The sequence below is a fragment of the Chroicocephalus ridibundus genome, chromosome 1 (assembly GCF_963924245.1).
Source record: "Chroicocephalus ridibundus chromosome 1, bChrRid1.1, whole genome shotgun sequence".
Classification (NCBI taxonomy): Eukaryota; Metazoa; Chordata; class Aves; order Charadriiformes; family Laridae; genus Chroicocephalus; species Chroicocephalus ridibundus.
In genome coordinates, this window is record NC_086284.1 from 190,881,068 (window position 1) to 190,901,174 (window position 20,107).

At 40.5% G+C, this 20,107-nt stretch overlaps 1 protein-coding gene across 4 annotated transcripts in view; it reads left to right on the forward strand.

Annotated features, from left to right (window-relative positions):
* The window catches only part of ZNF277 (zinc finger protein 277), a 66,501-nt gene that overhangs the window by 26,682 nt on the left and 19,712 nt on the right, over positions 1–20,107 (forward strand). For all 4 annotated transcript variants that reach the window (XR_010069524.1, XR_010069525.1, XR_010069526.1 and 1 more), the window contains exons 4-6: positions 1,622–1,704; positions 15,593–15,684; positions 17,084–17,194. Coding sequence is in view for 1 of the 4 variants with exons in the window: in XM_063323185.1 (XP_063179255.1) it covers positions 1,622–1,704; positions 15,593–15,684; positions 17,084–17,194 (286 nt within the window). In the remaining 3 variants the exon portion in view is untranslated. The remainder of the gene's footprint in view (positions 1–1,621; positions 1,705–15,592; positions 15,685–17,083; positions 17,195–20,107) is intronic.

The following is a 20,107-nucleotide window of genomic DNA, read 5'->3' on the forward strand; positions in this document are numbered from 1 at the left end:
ATACATGCTTAACTGCGCTGCCCAGTTGAGTCCTGTTGCAGATCAAGGCCTGGAAGCAGCGCTGCTTACATTGTGGCTGGGGAAGCTTTGGCACCCACTGCATAAACCATTGGTGACAGTCCTTCCAGAAATGTGGAGAAACCTTCCCAGTGAGCTGTCTTTCCCAACTTCACCCGGTCCACCCCACTGATGCTGCTAACTCCTCCTGGACAGCAGGGCCACAGTTGCCCTTCCTTTCCCCTGCCACAGCGCTTACTACCCCAAGAGTTTTAGGGAACAATATCTTCATGGTGGGGGTAAAAAGGCTGCCATTTTCTGTGCTCCAACAGAAGACCAAAGACCACACTTCACGGTTCTGCTGCATTGGCACAATGGGACATTCCATCCTAAGGACAGTGATGACTGTGCGAAGGAAGTGTTTTTCTCAGAAGTAGCTGATATACTTCTTTCATTTCCCCTTTTCTAACAGAAGGATGTAGCTTACCTGAAAGCAGATAAGAGAATGTTAAGGCTTTCCTATATCTTTTATTCTCCATAGAGAGCTTACAAGAGAGGAAGAAATGCATGCAGCCAGTGTCAGAGATGGGTGGAAGGTGAAAACTGGGTACAAAATGAATGCAAATACACTGTTTTAATTATTCAAATTAATTTTAAGAAAGGTAGTCCTAGATAACATGAAAATCACTCCAAAGACCATAATTGCGTTTCTCTCGCGTGTGTATGGTTTTGCTTCTGAAATTTAATGCTTACCACTTGGTTTGTCAATTGCAAATAAATTGCCTAAATGCCAGAGCTTGCCAGAATTACAAGCCATTTGTTAATTTTAAAGTCTATCTCCTTCAAATCTGATAGCTTAGAAATCAGGGAGGTTGTCTTACTTCACACAGGCTTCTGTATGAAAAGATGGGAAAGACTGAAATCTACCAAGCTTGAAATTGTAAAAGACTTAATAATGGTCACTTCAGTTCACCAACCACATAACGCTTTGATTAATAAGTGACTTACTTTCAAATGCAAAATATTTTTGTAAGTGGTTTTATATTTTCTTACACTGAGTAATTTTGAAGTAATTCATTTGAATAAGATTTGTTTTATTATTAAATTGGATATGAAGATAAATAGTAAAAAGGTTAGTAAACATAAAATGTGGGTAAAACACATAAGTAGAATGTAAATTATGCAAGTCTCAATGTGTGGTACTAAACAGTTGTGGTGTGCATCTGCAGATGGAACGAGATCTGATGGTGAAAGGTGACGTTATCGGTCAGGGTAAGGGGAAGGTAAACAGTAATTTATACTGTTACCAATATAAATGAAAACAAATAATAAAATTGCTTTATGTCTCCAGAAAAACTATCATAAAATAAATAAAGCTGGTAGTGAGGAAAACCTTGTCTTTGTACTGCAATATAAATGATGTAAAGGTCTTATAAATATGTACATACAAATATTTAACCATGTTTCATTAAATTATGAAATGAAAATAAATTACTTTTGTAGATTAAAAAACACATTCTCACATTCTTAATGCATGCCAAAGGTTTAGCAAATTATGTCCCAGAAATATTCAAAGCAGCTGCAACTTCCCATTCCTTACCCATACTTCCTAATCTCTCAACAGAAGAGCAGGACAATTATTTTCTCCTATGTGATGTTTTACCAGAAGACAGATTACTTAGAGAACAACTTCAGCAGAAAAGACTGGTAAGAAATTACTGTTGCTTCATTTTTTGAGGTAAACAGTTCTGTAGTGTAATATATGGCAACTTAGTGGGCATTTTAAAGTGAAAGCATTTTTTGCTAGACTGCAAAATTCTGATTTTTTTATATTTTTTTTAAGCTCGTTTGCCTAGCTGCTGCACAAGCATACACAAACTCCTTGTTTATAGATTTTTCTTTGGATGAAATTTACAGGTTGTGTGTCAGTGTTCCACACGAGTGGAAAATACACCCAGAGCACTGAAAAAGGCTGTGTGCGCTGAACATTTTTCTTCTTGCAATAATCTGCAGTGCATTGGCACACTGTCTTTTGTGTAATTATATACATGGAGGGAAATTAGCAAAATAAAACTCAATGTGTGACACTGTGAAAAGGGAAGGTGATACTTATTTACAGAATCTTCAAGCAAGTTGTTTTTGTACATTCACACTCTCTTACCCAGATTTCATTAGTTCACACTGGCGTAATCAGAAGCACCACGGTGCATGAGTGGAGGACATCTGGCCAGTATGGTTCCTGTGAGGTGCAAAGGACAAGAAATGCCAGCTGTTGAGTCCTCACGAACTGCTCTGGTTCTTCTTCCTTACTGATGGCAACCTGGTACATTGGACAGACCTCTTATATCTTTTCAGAGCTGTCAGTTCTGAATGGGTGGTCCTTCACATTGAGCTCTTGATGACTTCATCTTCCATGAGTCTTAGTCCATGTTGCTGACCACTGGGGACTTTTTATTTTGCTTTGTCTTCTTGTTTGAAATACACATCTTTAGTCTGTTTTTTCCGTTGGGCTAATTCAAAAATGAATGTTATGGGACACATAGCAGCCTTCAGGTCAATGTCCTCATGTTGGGATGCAGGGTCTTCTACTGACTTCTCATCTGTACTGTGAGGTGTTAGAGTGCAGGCCTTTTGGTCTTGACATAAATATGTTCCTCAGTTTACTGCTGGCAGCTCTGTTCTGGGAATTGTCAATACAGGCCTTTTAACCCTTTGTTATGCTGTTTCTTCTGGTACCTTCCCTGGTTGGTAAAGTACCAACCTTATGTTTCTATTACAAGTCTGTACATACACAGCATGCAACTAAACCCACCTTAAATCATAAGTATTCAAAATGAAGGACATGCTTACAAAAACCAAATTCTAGTCCCCAGGAAAATTGGGATTGGCATGCAAAATCCATTTGGTTCAACTACCCTGTGAGTGCTGTTTCAGTTTGCCAGGTAAAGTACTGTTCTGCAGCTCAAGGCACGTGACTAATGAATCCCCATAACCTGTGGAGTACGTACAGGTCTTACGTGGCTCTCCATAGGATCCCAGCTCCTGCAAAGGAGAGTTGTGGTAGTTCTGCCACTGAGGATTTCACATGGAGTTGGAGTTGCCTCATCTGAAATCTTCATTCCTGTGTAGGTCCGTTCTATTGTCATGGACTGAGAAAAAAAACAGCTGATGCGCTCATGCCTAGGATGCTTCTCTCACAATTCGTTGTAAGGAAAGCCATTCTGGATCAGTAAAAAGGTTTGTCTAGAACAGCATGATATCCTTGCCAGCAACAAAGTGTCTATGGTATTTGCCCTCTTCTGATCTCATGGTGATGCTTTCTCAAAATATTCTCCTAGTCTCCAGCAGCAGTGAGTTGCACAGCTTAACTACACACTGGAAGAGAACCATCTGTTTGGCCCTTTTGAACCTGTAACCTAACACCTGGCTGGTTTTTGTATTAGAAGAGGTGGTGAAAAATTCATCCTTTATCTTATCCAAACCATTCATGATTTTTCTCCTGATCCAGACCCCCCTGCCCTTATGTCTTTCATTAGTCATATGCTGCAGTGCAGCCTCACAGCAAAGGTGGCCAACAGCATCCTGGGCTGCATTAGGCAGAGTGTTGCCAGCAGGTCAAGGGAGGTGATCCTTCCCCTCTACTCAGCATTAGTGAGACCACATCTGGAGTGCTGGGTCCAGTGCTGGGTTCCCCAGTATAAGAAAGACACAAACTCACTGGAGCAAGTCCAGCAGAGGGTCACAAAGTTCATCAAAGGACTGGAACATCCTTCATACAAGGAAAGGCAGAGAGAGCTGCAACTGTTAAGCCTGGAAGACAAGGCTCATGAGGGATCTTATCAATGCGTATAAATACTTAATAGGAATAAGGAAGGGGGAGCCAGACTCTCCTCAGTAATTCCCACTAACAGGACAAGAGGCAAAGGACACAAATTAAAAATTGGGGAAATTCCATCTGAAAACAAGAAAACACTCTTGCTGTGAGGGTGGTCAAACACTAGAACACGTTGCCTGGAGAGGCTGTAGAGTCTCCATGTGTGGAGATACTCGAAACACAACTGTACACAGTCCTCAGCAGCCAGCTCTGTGACCCCGCTTGAGCAGCGGGGTTGGACTAGTTGATCGCATAATGTCCTTTGCAGCCTCAATGATTTAGTGATTCGAGTTAAGAATGCTGTCTATTTGATGGTTCTTCACTGTACATCATTGTTGCACTTCTTTGTACCTCTTCCAGTTTCCTATAATGCCGTTGAGGTTATGGAAGACATCTTGAACATTGCATGTGGGCGTGCGATGTCATAATGATGTTCATTTCCCAAGCATATATCATGTTTTTGTGGCTTTGAGGAAGGAAAGAAGATCGTGATTGAGCACGGAGCTAATGTTTCTATAGAACTGTCTATTGTAATAGATATTGGACTGTACTTTCTCTTTTTTTAAAGGGCATTTGTTTCTGATTTTGTGCTATTTTGTGCTATGCAGTCCTATTCCAACTAAGCCTTCTCCCTTGCCAGTGTCAAGGGAATGCAGAATCTGTTAGCTGGTGACCTGTCTCATGTCCTCTGCAAATAGATGTTTCTTCAAATTCAGAAAAGAGTGCAGGATTTAGCCCAGCGCAAATGCTGGTTTTGTTTACAGAGTAGTTAAGTTAGAAAGAGGTATGCATTCTTATTTTGATGTGAAATAGCCTTTGCTATTAACACTGTTTTAAATATCAGAATTGTATCTTCAGTTTTTACAGAAGGATTTTGTGAAATCAAGCTGCAGCTGTAGTTGGGGCTGATGGAGTCACTGCTTTCATTACAGCAATAAAATCTGTTTAGTTTTTCATTTCCTTTTGCTGCAATCTGAGTGTTGACTTGCAAGTTAAATAGTTATTTTGCTTTGCAAAGTCTTTTACCTCCAGACAAGTCCAGCAATTAAGAGTGAGCTGGCAAATGGGCTCATGTGAGTTGCGCAGAATAAAGACCAGAACTATACAACTTTGGTGATTTTTCTGCAGCCTTTGAATCCTAACTGCTGTCTCCAACAGCAAGCCCAAACAAGGACAAATGTTGTCTTTAAAATGTGCTAGCTGAAGCATTTCATTTTGCAGTTTTGAAACTCCAGTTTAGGAATATTTCAGCCTGTATTGCAGCAGGAGAGCTAGCCAAGGTGGGTGTCGTGCAGAGACATTATGGTGACTGTGATGTATTGAGAGAGGCCAAGGAACGAGCCTGAACTAGGTTAGAGAGCACAGCTTGCTGAAATAGCCGACAAGGCTGTGTAATACAAAACAGATACGGTCTTTTGGAAAAACACAGTCTTGACAAAGAATTCGTAGTTGTGAAGCATTGGAACCAAGCAGGGAAGTCCTGGCAGCAAAACTCAAGATACTAGGAGAGGCAGTGTCAATACGAGCCACTTGGGCTTATCTTTAAGATTATTCCAAAAAAAGTAAAACCTCAAACCTGTTTTTGGAAAATACACACTTCCTACCACTTCCTTGCCTTGCTGTCGTGTTTACAGCTATTGTCCTGTCGTTTGACTGGTAGTTTTAGGTGAAGAGGCTACTTCTGTTCCTCGCAGTAAATAAACCCTGAAGAGGAGTCTTAACCAAAACTAGAAAAGGGACACAGGCATGTTTAGAATACTCAAGTATACTTGCTTCCCAGGATGAGATGTTTGTATGATCCCCAGTTTGTCAGAAGCTTAAGCTGAGACAAGGTTCAAGAATTTGAAGCTGTGCACTGGAAAGGGTTGAGATGCTAGCCTAATTTAACATAATGCAACATCTGAAGTGCTTACAGTATAGCTTATAATGTCGACATGGTAATACCTACATCTGAAATTCTGTACATCCTTCTTTCCCAATGTTCACAATTTAATTGCTTTTCTCAAGCACTGTGGAACCTTGCCCCATCCTCCATGGACTTTCGAAGAATTGTCACACTATTGGTCAGAAATCATTTTATCTAATTCCATAATGACTCTTAGTGAAATTCTGTCAGATTTGAATATGTAAAATTTCCGACTTTTAACCCTTTCTTACCTTTTTCTGATCTCAGTTCTTTGTTTCTTTTGTTTTAAATGTTTTTCATTAATGGTTTTGATATAGCTAATTGTTCCTGGAAAGACTAAAGCCCTGAAGATTTCAGGCATTCCTCTCTTGCATGTTTGGTCTCTTCCTACGTTAAGTAATGCATCTCTGCTTTTCTTTGCCATTTATTTCTAATGTATTTGGGGCCGGGGACGTTGTTTTTTGCTTTTCCATTTTACTGTGTTAGCCTGTCTCCATCTTATTTTCGTTGTCTTAGCTCAAAAAAACTTCACCTATCTTCAGCTTGGCAGCCCGTGGTACATGTCTGCTGTAATTTCAGCACTTTTTCTTTTCATACATCTTTGCACAGTTACTTATCATATCATGAAACTCTCACTCCATTTTTTAATTGACTCATCTTCCTGAACAAGCTGTAAGAATGTCTTCTACATCGGTATCACAGCACCCTTCAAAGCCCATGTCGTCTGACCTCTCGTTGCTTACAGCCTGCTGAAGTGTAGGTTGTAGCCTGTATCGCCTCAGCAACTGAGTCAACTCAAGAGGAAGGGTGATAGGGAAGGGAGGAAGAACCTAAGAGTGGGACAGACAGCTAGGGGAACAATCCCTTACAGCCATTCCAGTTAGTCATTCCCACTGTTCACTTTGAACCCAAGCTCTGCAGACTACACTGAATCTAGGATAAGTTACAGAAAAAAAACCGCGTTCCCTATTCCTAAGAGGAAACTTGCCATACAAAACAAGAGTCAGAAGAATGCACCTCAGAGGTTTCACAATAAATTTATAACACTAATACCGCAATCCTGAGATTTTTGCCATTCATTATAGTGCCAGCTAAGTTATAGTTTGGTCTTTGTACTCATTCAGTCTGCCTAGGATCTGTGATTCATCAGACTGTCCAGCTTGTTTTCCTTCTTACATCCTTTTCCCCCTACCACCACTATTTGCTTCCCAATTTCCTGTTTTTCCAGTCGATCACAGCTCTTATTTCTCTCTGGGTTTTTTGTTGCTGTCCTTTCAGACCTATTTAAAGTCTCCCCACTTAGCTGAGAAGATGATGTCCTAAAATACTCTTTCTCTTCTTTGTCAGGGGGCTCATTGGTAGCCTTTGTTTCCCCAGCCATATGATGATATTCTTAAATGCTCCCTATTTTGTCACTGTTTCCATAGCTATATGTTCCTCTCCAGAACATGTTGATCTGTGCCTGTGCCTTGAACTCAACCAAAAAGACTCAGGAAGACGCTACCCGTTCCTGTTCCTACTTCATTCTTGTTCACAGAGTTTTGTGGTAACGTCTTATCTAAGTGTCTAGTAAAAAGTCAGGAATGCCCAGTTGGGTGCTCAGCCTGTACCAGATGAAGTGGAGTACTCTCAATTTCATCTCCAGATAAGCAACATCTCTTGGATGATAGTAGGTCACTGCCCCATTGCTTGCCGCTCTTCTTTGTCCCAAAAGTGGGTTTCTAATGCCGTCATCCTTCATTCCTTAGTGAGTAGTCTTTGACATGCCAATGGGACTCTGTTTGTGACATTCCTGAACTATGTATGAATTTTCACATTCGCTGGATGAGAGAGAAAAGTGCACAAAGTAGTCAGTAAATACATGTGCATTGGATGGTGTGACAGCTGGCTTCAAAGGTGCTGAATGTTTTTCAGGCTGGATGTCCTATCCTGACATATTCCTTGTATTTCCATGCACCCTACAGCTAAGCTGTTTCCTGAAGGGCTTCTCCAGCAGGCATCTGAAAATATTCAAGAAAAGGCAGTCTTTGTGAGATAACATTGGTGAAGACATGATAATGATTACAGAATTGGAAGTTGTTTTTTCTTCTGTAGTCAAGAGGCAAGAGAGTACTGTTTGAAGTGGGAGAACTGAATACAGTGATCAGTAAGGAGAGAATCTGAATATAGAAGTTTGGAGACAAGCTAGTGATATACAGATAAGACTGCAGGCCTTTACAAAGATCTGAAGTTTCTGATACAATGATTCTTTGTAAATATTTTTCCTATTTAGCACCTACAAGCACAATCTAAAGCTCATCTGCCAATCTTTGAAGAAACCATAGGTACAAAACCAAATGTATTTTTCTTACACTAATAAGAGCAGTTTAACCTAATGGTGTATATAATTGTCAAATAAATAATGTACTTGGCAAGTTTTTAGAGTCTGTAGTGCATCTCAAGTGTCACCAATCCCAGTATACTGTGCTGTTTTGTTTTATTGCCAGTAAAGTATATAAGCAGCTTCCTGTTGTGATCTGTCAGCGCGATTTTTTTTAAATCAGAATCCGTTTCACTTGCTTCCTTTGCCTGCAGCAATAGCTAGTTTCTGTGAGCACTCAGCAGGGAGGTGTAACTTTTATTTAAATTGGAAGAAACTACAGCTAGAGATACACACTGTGTGTTTGAGAGATCACCTAGCAGAGCTTGATAAAATATGTATTCTTATTGTGAAGTCTCTATCTTATAATATTTAGATCCAAATTCACACCTGCATTGCTATCTCTGGCAGTACCTTATTTCCCAAGCAGATGCTCTGATTTCAGTAGTATTAATGAGTCCATTACCGTAACAAAAGGAATGTGGCCTGTGATTGTGCGCTCTTCACAGCAGTGTGACTAAGAGCACAGTCCTTCACACTATAACAGTCATAAAATTATATGATAATTTAGGTTGGAAAAGACCTTCAAGATCATTGAGTCCAACCGTTAACCTAGCACTGCCAAGTCCACCACTAAACCATGTCCCTCAGCACCACATCTACAAACGCCTCCAGGGATGGTGACTCAACCACTTCCCTGGGAAGTCTGTTCCAATGCTTGTCAACCCTTTCAGTAAAGAAAGTCATGAAGTTTCTCTTCAAAGGAACATCTTTAAACAAACTACCTCCCCAGAGGATATAGCACCATTTATAAAAAGCTTTCATTGGAACTTCTCTTAAGTGATCATTTGTATAACATACTGTCTTTCTAGTCTCTTGCCTAGAGAGGATGAGAGTGAAGGACCAGAACTGGCAAGGCAGATGCCAACAAGAACCCCAAACTACAATATAAACTTGCCACAATCCAGCCCAGTACTGAAATACTTAAAGTTGAGACTACTTGTATGCTTAAGTCTTTGGATGAGAAACTTTGGACTTTGCCTTGTCAGGGCTTATGGCAGTGTTTTTTTTTTTTTGTCCTGAACATCTTAAAAAAGCAGACACATACTGCTGTTAGTTCTGTTTTACAGACGGAACTGCAGAATCCATCCTCCACTGCACAGATGGATTCCTGAACAGAGGAATGATAGATTCAGGTGTCACTGCAGTCAAAGTCACTGCATGATCTTGTCCCACATTGCACAGTAATCTGCCTCTATCTTGAAGCTAGAGAAGTACTTTCTGCCTTAATTTCTTATGTATCAGAAGTGCTGTGACGGTAAAGACACAGAATTTGAAGAAAGAAGTAATATATTTTTGTTTTAGTTGGATGTAGTTGGAAAATGGATTTCCAACTACATTCCAACGGATGTAGTTGGAAAAAACATGCAAAATTTTGACCACCAATTCTTTCCTCAGGTTGGAATCAAAAGCAGCAAAGCTTGTGCCGATTCCTGATTGTGAATGGTTGTTCTATGTCAGTGATCCAAGCCATGCATTTAAATGGCTATGTAAATTATTTATGAGGGCCTTGTTAGTACAGGAGTTTATGATAAATTTAAAAAAATGCAGTGGTCTGACAGCAATAAAGACAGACAATTTAGCACCTGGGATACAGTGTCTGTTGGAGGGAAGGGTAGCAGGAGTTACAATATCAGAAAAGTCTAATGTGTCATAAAATGACCTGTCCTGAGTCCATAGCTTTTGGCATTTAATGGAGTTAGATTTTAGTCTTACTTTTTGAAGGCATTTTGCATGTCTTGAATGTCTATAGAACTATAGGCCAGAGACGAAGTAATTGTTTAGGTAAAAGTGCTTACTAGCTGCAAGTATGCATTTTTCATCTTTTACTGATTATCAGTGTGAATTCTTGCTGATGCATAGTGCTTAAGCACTTCTGGAAAAAAAAAATGGGTAATTTCTTCCCAAATATTGCTTCTTAGGAGAGGAACAGGCACATTTTTCTTTCAGGCACATTTTAAATTACTACCTCCTAGGTGAAAGTCTGAACTCCTCACAGCCTCAAACTGAGCATCATGAATGTGCAGGGCATTTTTCTAGACTCCCAGTTACAAATTGTCATGCAAATGGTCAAATTTCTTTTGTATTAGCAGTTTGGTGTGCTGGTGTATTTAAAGATGATCATCCTGGTATAAACAATTGCACATTCTTACCATGTTTTTTTGTTTGTTTGTTTGTTTTATTAGTTGGTTGGATTTTTTTATGGTAGGATCACCTATATAGTAGAAAGTGTATTACTAAGAGCTGTAGAAGAGGTTTTTCCAGACAGAAAAAAGGGGAATTGGATTAAAACTGAATTTGATTTTATTAAATACGTTAAGTACTCCTGCAAAGCAACTACATTTTTGTTGCATGTAATTATGACCAGTAATATCCAGCTTCCATTTGCCATGCTTGAAGGTGATGTCCTGTAGAATTTTCCTAAAGCTATTCCACGGGAGGCTGCTAACTGCTGCAGTCATATCTGCTGCTAAAAATGTGCTTCCAAGAACTTGTCATCTAGCAGTACGTATGTTTGACAATGCCTGGTTGATCTCATAAGCTTCATGTGGCTTGCAGGGACAAAGAGTTTAGACTAAAAGCCTCTGTAATTTGGGTTCTACTTTGTATCATTGAGGATATCGGTTCTTCCGATGGTTGTTTCACAACTAGTTTGGCAGTCTTCAGTAAAGTAATGGATTTTGGAGGGGAGCAGTTAGCAAGTCATAGAATATGGCAGAAAGAGTGGAGGACACATAGCTGTCAGAACATCTCACAAAAGATAAGAAGAGATGGGGGTCAGGAATTATTCAACAAATTATCAGTATTGTAAAATATTTTCCTGATATCAACCTATGGCATTTGATTCACTTACTTTTGTAGTGTTTTGGATTACCTTTTCTGTCTGTGCTCAATTATTTTATTCATTATGGAAAAAGAAAACTAATATAAATGTATTTTGTGATCTGTTTATTTTTTCCTCAAGTGACTTTGCCCTCTCATTCTCTGACACTTCGATGTGACACAGTATTCTAAAGAATTTTGGAAAATATTCATGGCTGAAATGTTTTGGGGTTGTTTTTTTTGTTGTAGCATCAACCATGAATTAATGGTAACAGCCCCAGCAATTCCAATGGGTTAGAAACTGGTGCAGGTGTTAAATTACTCATTTCCTACCTTGTAACTTCAGTTTAAGCTTGACTTTCATTACTAGCTGAAAGTCTCCACTCAGAAAAATCTCAGAAGTTTTATGCAAGTTGTTGTAATCGCTATTCTCCCATCAGAGCTCCAGCAATGGAGCAGAGGTAAAAGAGTGTTTGTGAGTGTCTGTAGGGACCTCTTGCTTTTGCTGTACTTGACTTGAACCACTGCTTTTAATTCCTCACCTGTGCAAGTGTTGCTTGCTGGCTCAGAAGTTCCCTGTAGCAGTGAATGATGCCAACATTTGATAAAAGGAGTGTCTACCTTGGAAAAGATTTGTTAAACTCTGTTGAGTAAACTGATAAAGCCGCGATGCTGGGTTAGTCCAAGCTCCCCGGCTGCCGAGCGTGATGGTGTAGGGGCAGACGGGAAGGGTGAGAGAGCAGAGTAGCAGGAGCACCATCTGTCTGGAGGATGCAGTGTGCTTCTCCTTCCCCCTCAGGCATAACTGTGAGTAGCAGCACACTGGGACTCCAGTAAGCAATTTGTATAAAGTGGGAATCTGGAGATACGCAGCCAAGTATTGCAGAACATTTTTTCCTCTCCTAGTAGAAATTAGGAAGCCACATTGGAATATTTTTAATAGGAGGTTGTGGGTGTTTAAAACCTTGCCATCTTAATGTTTGAACTGTACGTGTTATCTTTTGGTTTCCTATTAGATTGTTTCTAGTGCATTTGACAAAGTATGTAAACTACACGCAGACGCCTTCAAATTGCAGGTTGGCCAAACAGGGTCGGACGTGCTGCTGAGCGGAGAGAGGTGACAGCTACAAGTGCCAGAGGAAGCCCCGGTTCTTCCTGACGTGCTGTGGGATGTTCGCTGTCCGTGTGGAGCAGACAGATATCCTCACTTAATTGGGTCTCTGCTGAAGGGCTCTCACAAGATGCGTTATGCTCCATTTATCTCTTTCTGGAGTCAGCCCTGAAAAATAGGAATTTACATTTCTGGTAGTTGGTGTTTTGCATAACGCAGCAGGACGTGAGCGGATATGGCCTGGAATTCGAGTAGGCACTGCTGAGCATGACTCCAACGTGAAATGTACACCTTGTGGGACAAAAAAAACCAAACCAAACCAAAAAAGCCCCCGGATCTGCAGACTCTTAGCTGATGTGCAACAGCTACAGCTTCCAAATTGTGTGGTTGAACATGGGTCCTAGAAAGAGCTATGGCACGGTGCGCCTATCCCCTGCAGCAGTCGCTGGCCCTAGGCCAAACGTAACTCCTCCAGCAGGCATCCTTTCCACCCCACTGCCCCTTGCTGGGTACAGCGTGCGGCTCTTGCGGTAAAGAAGCCAACAGCACGTTTATTTGCCCAACGTCAGCCTTCTGACATCTCTCAGTGGGCAATGAGACGTGGTGCGGTAGGCCCACACCAGCCCATCCATGCTGCAGGGCACGTTTGGGCCTGCAATGACAATAGCTCAAGCCTTCCTCTTTTTTCTTTTTTTTTTTCTCCTTTCCTTTTTCTTTTTTTTTTTCTTTCTTTTTTGCCTTCTGTGGAGCTTATCCAACTGAATGCGTAGCTGAATGTGAATTTAGATGTAGACTGTGGGCAAGTTTGGGCCTTAATCCACACAAAAAAGGTACTAAAGGGTTAGGTGAGAAACACAAAGCTCTGCTGTTGCAGGCTCTAAAGAGATAAAGAGATTGAGAAAATCCCCTAAGACATTCAGTCAGGATCCCAAATGTCAGAAAGCAGACAGCAGCACCTCTACATTGCACAGAAAATAAATCCTTTACCAGTTATCAGTACTTAAAACACAAGTACAGGGTCGTGTACTGGCAGGCTGAAAATATGCTAAGTTTTAATCCAAACACCAATTCTCCCACGTCCCAGATGATTATAGCCTTTCCATCTGAAGTGTATAGTAACTCCACAGTATAACGACAGATGAGGAGAAGGCTGAAGTACTCAACAACTCTTTTGCCTCAGTCTTCACTGGCAGCCTCTCTTCCCACACCTCTGAAGTGGATGGACCACAAGATGGGGACTGGGGGAGCAAAGTCCCTCCCACTGTAAGAGAAGATCAGGTTCGTGCCCAGCGGAGGAACCTGAACATACAGAAATCTATGGGACCTGATGAGCTGCATTCCAGAGTCCTGAGGGAATTGGCTGATGTAGTTGCCAAGCCACTCTCCATGATATTTGAAAAGTCATGGCAGTCAGGTGAAGTCCTCGGTGACTAGAAAAAGGGAAACATTGCACCCATTTTTAAAATGGGTAGAAAGGAGGACTCTGGGAACTACGAAGCTGTCAGCCTCACCTCTGTGCCTGGGAAGATCATGGAACAGATCCTCCTTGAAGCTATGCTAAGGCACATGGAGGACAGGGAGGTGATTCGACACAGCCAGCGTGGCTTCACCAAGGGCAAGTCCTACCTGACCAACCTAGTGGCCTTCTATGATGGAGTGGCTACGTCAGTGGACAAGGAAAGACCTATGGCTGTTGTCTATCTGGACTTCTGTAAGGCGTTTGACACGGTCCCCCACAACATCCTTCTGTCTAAATTGGAGAGTTATGGATTTGATGGGTGGACTGTTCGTCAGATGAGGAATTGGTTGGATGGTCACATCCAGAGAGTAGTGGTCAATGGCTCAATGTCCAGATGGAGATTGGTGACAAGGGCGTCCCTCATGGGTCTGCGCTGGGACCAGTACTGCTTAATGTCTTCACCAATGCCATAGACAGTGGGATCGAGTGCACCCTCAGCAAGTTTGCAGACGACACCAAGCTGCGTGGTGCAGTTGACACACCTGAGGGATGGGATGTTGTCCAGAGACTCAGGCCAGAGGCTCGAGAAGGGGGCCCGTGTGAACTTCATGAGATTCAACAAGGCCAAGTGTAGGGTCCTGTACCTGGGTCGGGGCAACCCAGGGTATCAATACAGGCTCTGGGATGAAGGGATTGGAGTATTCATGCTGAGAAGGACTTGGGGGTACTGGTGGGTGAAAAGCTGGACATGAGCCAACAATGCGCACTCGCAGCCCAGAAGGCCAACTGTACCCTGGGCTGCATCAAAAGAAGCATGGCCAGCAGGTCGAGGGAGGTGATTCTGCCCCTCTGCTCCACTCTAGTAAGACCCCACCTGGGGTACTGCATCCAGCTCTGGAGCCCTCAGCACAGGAAAGACATGGGCCTGTTGGAGCAGGTTCAGAGGAGGGCCACAAAAATGATGAGAGGGCTGGAGCAACTCTCTTATGAGGAGAGAGTTGGGGTTGTTCAGCCTGGAGAAGGCTCCGAGGAGACCTTATTAAGTACAAACATTTTAGCAGAGCCTATTGTGATAGGACAAGGGGTAATGGCTTTAAACTAAAACAAGGAAGATTTAGACTAGATATAAGGAAGGCATTTTTTACAATAAGGGTGATGAAACACTGGAACAGGCTTCCCAGAGAAGTGGTAGATGCGCCATGCCTGGAAACATTCAAGGTCAGGTTGGACAGGGCTCTGAGCAACCTGATCTAGTTGAAGATGTCCCTGCTTACTACAGGGGTGTTGGACTTGATGACCTTTTAAGGTCCCTTCCAACCCAAACTATTCTATGATATAACTACACTGATGCTGTTACAGCACCAGACAAAATAGCCTGCTGTGTGGTTTTGTTGTTAGGAAAATTATGGTCAAATGTTGTAAAGTGTCTAGCCTAGCCTGTTGCTCTACACAAAACAGTGGTAAAAGCAATCAGCTTCTCCTTTTCCCTGATTTTATTATGTGCCATAGGTCCTTGCAGAAACTGCCAGGGCTCTTGTCATCGGTCCCGTATTATGAAAAACTCTTCTAGATTGCTCGCAATTAGACATGTAAAATTGAGTTTATCATTCCACTGGTCATTATGTGGTTACCCATAAACTTGCTCACTGATACTAGAGGTAAATCTGAACCTAAAAAGAAACAATATACAAATTCTGTTATATACATAATCATTTAAATAGCTGCGTTAAATCTCACTGTGGATTGTATTTCTTTCCATGCACCTTGTATAATACTAGGAGAATTTTAATGCAACGCAACTGGAGCACATACTGCCTTTGAAAAAACTTGCAATTTTTGTGAGAAACCACCCTCAAAACATACTAACTTCTGGTTTGTGTCAGCAGCACATTTTAATTTCATATGTTGATTGTTACCAGTAAGGATAAGGAGGTATAATAACCTTATGTGATGGAATGATTGTTATTTTTTATCAGAATAACTGTGTCTGTTTCTTTTCTTAGAGAGAAATTCTAGAACAGCAACAGCGGGAGAGATACGACACGAGTTTTCGTAGTATGTGTATGTTCTGTGATCAAGAATTCACAGGAAACAGGTTTGTTTATTGACTTGTTTGCTTTTGTTTTATTTTTTTCATATCTGCTCGGCATCTTTGTTTATAGTATTAATGTCATCAAACCAATTAGTGCCTAATAGTAGATCTCAGAAGATAGAATTTGTTTTAAGGTACAGTTTAATTATTTCTTTCAAATACAGTGCTATTTTAAATAGACCCCTTCCCACTTTTCAATCCTTTAATTATTCCACTACAACTTTTTGTACCACCCAGTAAGCTCGAGTTGGGAACTGAACCATTTTGAAGAGAAACAGGTTTGTGGCCATTGTTTTAGTGGCAAGGAGAGCTGTTTAAGCCAGTATGAGCTATTAAAAAGTATTTCTATCCAGTTACACATTTTCCTGTTTAAACCTCATCAAACCAGTGTGAATTTAAAGACTGAATGAAAAAGAGGGGAAGAAAATTAGAGTGAGAATGGAGTGCTTTGCAGCATTGCTCAAGTGCGAGCGGGAATTGCATTCAAGTGCTTGCTCCAATGAACATTTGGTTTTACACAGTACATCCATTTCAGCTGGAGAGACTGAGTCTTATCCCCGAACGTCTCTTTGCATGGGTAGTTCTGGTACTCTGGAAAGGTAGAGGAACCTGGGGTCATGTCCCTGCAGGTCATCCCAATGTTGTGTGTGTGTCCTGTTCTCTTTACTGCCCGGTGTGGTGAAGTTCAAATCATTTGGCCCCCAAGAACTTCATCCTCTGCTTACTCTTGGATCTCACAGAGTAAGTGATTTGAAAATCATGCCTGGACGGCGTTAAAGGCAAGGCTCAACAAGGTTAATACTTGGATGATTCCTTAGTACCCAAATGCAGAGTTGAGGCATATAGAGAAGTTAGGCACCTAAGGAATTAACCAGTATACCTCTATTAGAAAAATAACTTAAACATCCATTTGGTTTCTTCGTGCGTATTTTTGAGTGCCGTTCTTGGTGCTAGTGCTTTGTAAAGTAATATTGCTGTAAAAGCATATCAGACACAAGCATTTCTGCTTTGTTAACCAGCATAGAGAAAACTGACAAATGGCTTTTTAGAATGTTTCTCAAGACAGTTGTTTGAAACATGTGATTTGCTCATTCAAGTTAATAAATGAGCCTTGCTAACAGTGAGGGTCAAAATAAACTGTACTGTAATTTCATTTAAAGGGTTATATTTCATGCATGCAGATTAAGCGGTTGAATTGTTCAGCAGAGCTGAAATTGAAAACTTCCTATTTCAGTAAAGTTGCATTCTTTTTTTTTCTGGCAGCAGCAGCAACACTATTATTGTTTATTTAATGTTGCCTTTTATGCATTTTTAGAGCAAATGGTGTATCTTGAGTCACAAATTTAATACTTCTCATGTATTTTTAAAAATATGTAATGTCCTTTTCGAACGTCTTTTGTAGGTCTGTCCTACTCAATCATATGGCAAGAGAGCATGCTTTTAACATTGGGCTGCCAGATAACATTGTGAATTGCTATGAGTTTTTGGCTGTATTACAGGAGAAGCTTGACAAGTAAGTAGGTTTTTTTGTGGGCTTTTTTTTTTTAGTTTGACTTAGGTCATATTTCTTTTAACCTTGGAAATAAGCTGGGTTAAAATGAATTCAATATTCATGGTTAGTTAAGAAGAAACAAAGAGAGAATGTAAGTTTATTGCAAGTGCTCTTAGCAGGCTTTTTGTTGACTTGTTGAAAGCTAATTCATAATAATTCATAGTATGTGTTTGCTGGAAAAATGGAGTCACATGCAGTGTTTCAGTTGTTATGCATTGCACAGTTTCCATTGACATCAATAATAGCACGTCCCTTTTTCTCATAACCGTTAATGTTCTTCTTTCTCATCATAACAGTCCTTTTGCTAAACATCTCTTTAATCTCTGAATACAATAGTTCTTATGCCAATCTTTGTTTCCCTCTCTATATATCGGTAACGTGGGATGTTTGGTCTCTCCCTTCTCTACTGCTTACAGAGTACATCCCAGAGCACAAGGGGAAAGCCAGTGTATATGCTGCCTCAGAAACATGTAAAACTGAGGTGGCTGAAGACGTTAAAAAGGGAATCTGGGAGAAGAACATGGTTAGCAAAGAGCAAGAAACTCTTCAGTTTGAGTTTCCCTTGCAAGTTTCTAGGTGCCCTTTATGGATTTCATAAACGGGACAATTTGAAGTATGCTGCAAATATAAATTGGGCTCTAGCAGAAAATGTACTTCCTTAAGAGTGAAACTGTAGCTTTAACAAGTTTATTAGATTTTAATACAATCTGTAATCAAAGACCGTAGGAGAAATTTGCCTAAACCTTAGGCTTAGTTATGAAAAGCCACAGAACACTGGGATTTGTGAAAACTGGGATATGTAAATGAGAGTCAATATCCTTCCAAGTAAATTTAGGATCCATTGGTTTGTATGTCTGGGGAAGAAAAAAAAAAAAAGGAAAAGCAATATGAAGGATGGGAAACCAACAGTGCTGTCTAATTTGGTCTTTGGCCTGACAAAGAATGGGCAGTCACAATAGATACAGGTTAACTTTTTCCAGAAATGAAGATGTATTAAGAAAGCCTTTTATGTTACCGTAGGTGTTGCCTAATGCACTGAGGTACCTTGCTCACTGATAAATGGCAGCTTTACTATTTATCGATAGGACCTGAGGGGTTTGCTTAGATGGAGGTTTCTCAAAGCCAGTCCTCTCTGTAGTTAATACACACACTGAAATTGCTTCCAAAGCAGTGAAAGGCCACTCCTCCTACTGCTAAGAAAAGACTTAATAGCTACGTTAGTAGAATAGTACCTGAAAATATTATTAAGAGGAGAAAAATCTTGTTTCAGGCAAATAGCATGGCTACATTGTGTATGCTGAGGAAAAGCATTAGGTACTCTTCCTGAGAATGCCTTTCACAAGTAGGGCAAACACTTTACTCTTAGCAGGTGGAGCAAAGCAGATATTAAAATTGATAGATGTATTCTGCCATCAGACCTGTGATTCACCAACACGGCAACATTTAGATTTTGAGGCTGCAAGCACAAGGAGAACTCAAAACTTAACAGTAAGCCTAAATGTTACAATAGTTCTTGGAAGGCAAAAAGATACTGAGAATCCTGAATTGCTGCTCCACACACACAAGAGCGGAGTGGGATCTGCGTGCACGTTTGCTGACAGAGTTTGAGGGTTTTCAGGGTGTGGGTACAGACCTTCTAGGCACAATATTAGTGGTTTCTGCTGGGGCAAATGCTTGAGTAAGAAAATAACTTTCTTCTTCAACATCTATATCTTAAAACCTGGGGAAATCACTGAAAGGCCTGACCCAGACACAGTTAAAATGCCTTCTGACTGTACAAACAAGCATGCTTTCATCTGTGAGTAAAGAAAAAAAAAAAAAGTGATCATTTTAATTCAGAGCCACCACAATTTTTTTTAATATCCGTGGGTTTTGTGTCTTAGAGTGCTGATGTTTTTCCCTCCCATCAAATTGTTTTTCCTGCTCGCCAGCATCTCCAATACAAGAATATAATGCCACAGTTAAAACGTTTTTATTTCATGAGAAATTATTTTCTGGGGTTTTTCCCCATCCCTCTGCAGAGATAATTTTCAAACAGCCAAAGAAACTGTCTCCGTCTTGGTAGGATATATAAGCCATCACTTACAAGAAAAATGTTTTAGCACTTTGGCTAACTGGAGGCTCAAGACATACATCTGTTAAAACAAGGCTGTTGGTGTAAGCTCAGGGCTCTGATACATCTCTGCCAGAAAAATATGACCGTCATCTATTTCAGGGCGAATCACCCATTTAGGCTGAAATGCAGATTACTGTCCTCCCAGGCCACCGTCTGAGTCAAGAGACTTGACTTAATGCTTTATAGGTTCAACTTTCAGTTGTCAGTTGATAATCCAGTGGAGAGAACAATTATTTTACAGTACTCATAATAGAGAATTTAAGACAGCTTCCATTTTGTTTTAATCATTCTGGAAGACATACTTTGGCAAAATTATCATTTGTTAATGAATGCTTTCACCTTCTCAAGTAATGTGTGTATATATATATAAAAAATAATTTGTGTGTATATATACGTGTACATTTATGTATGCATGTATTTACATATACATGGATTATTACATATATATACACACGCGTGTGTGCACATATGTATGCATGTGTGTATATGAATTTATTTGCTAAATTTGATTTCTCAGGATTTCAAAATCCATTGATCACCCTGGCAAACTTCTATTTAGCCTCTCTGTTGAGTTAGAAGTATAAAACTTCCTGTTTAGCTAATTTAAATTGTTTTTAAAGATATGTAGCACATTCAGAGTTCAAGTGTTTTTTCACTCTAAATTACAAAGAAACGGTTACTGGTGGATTGGATGCCAGTATAAGTGCATGCTGAATTAAGAGTTCACATGTTCACCAATCAGCGGCCCTCGCATGCCC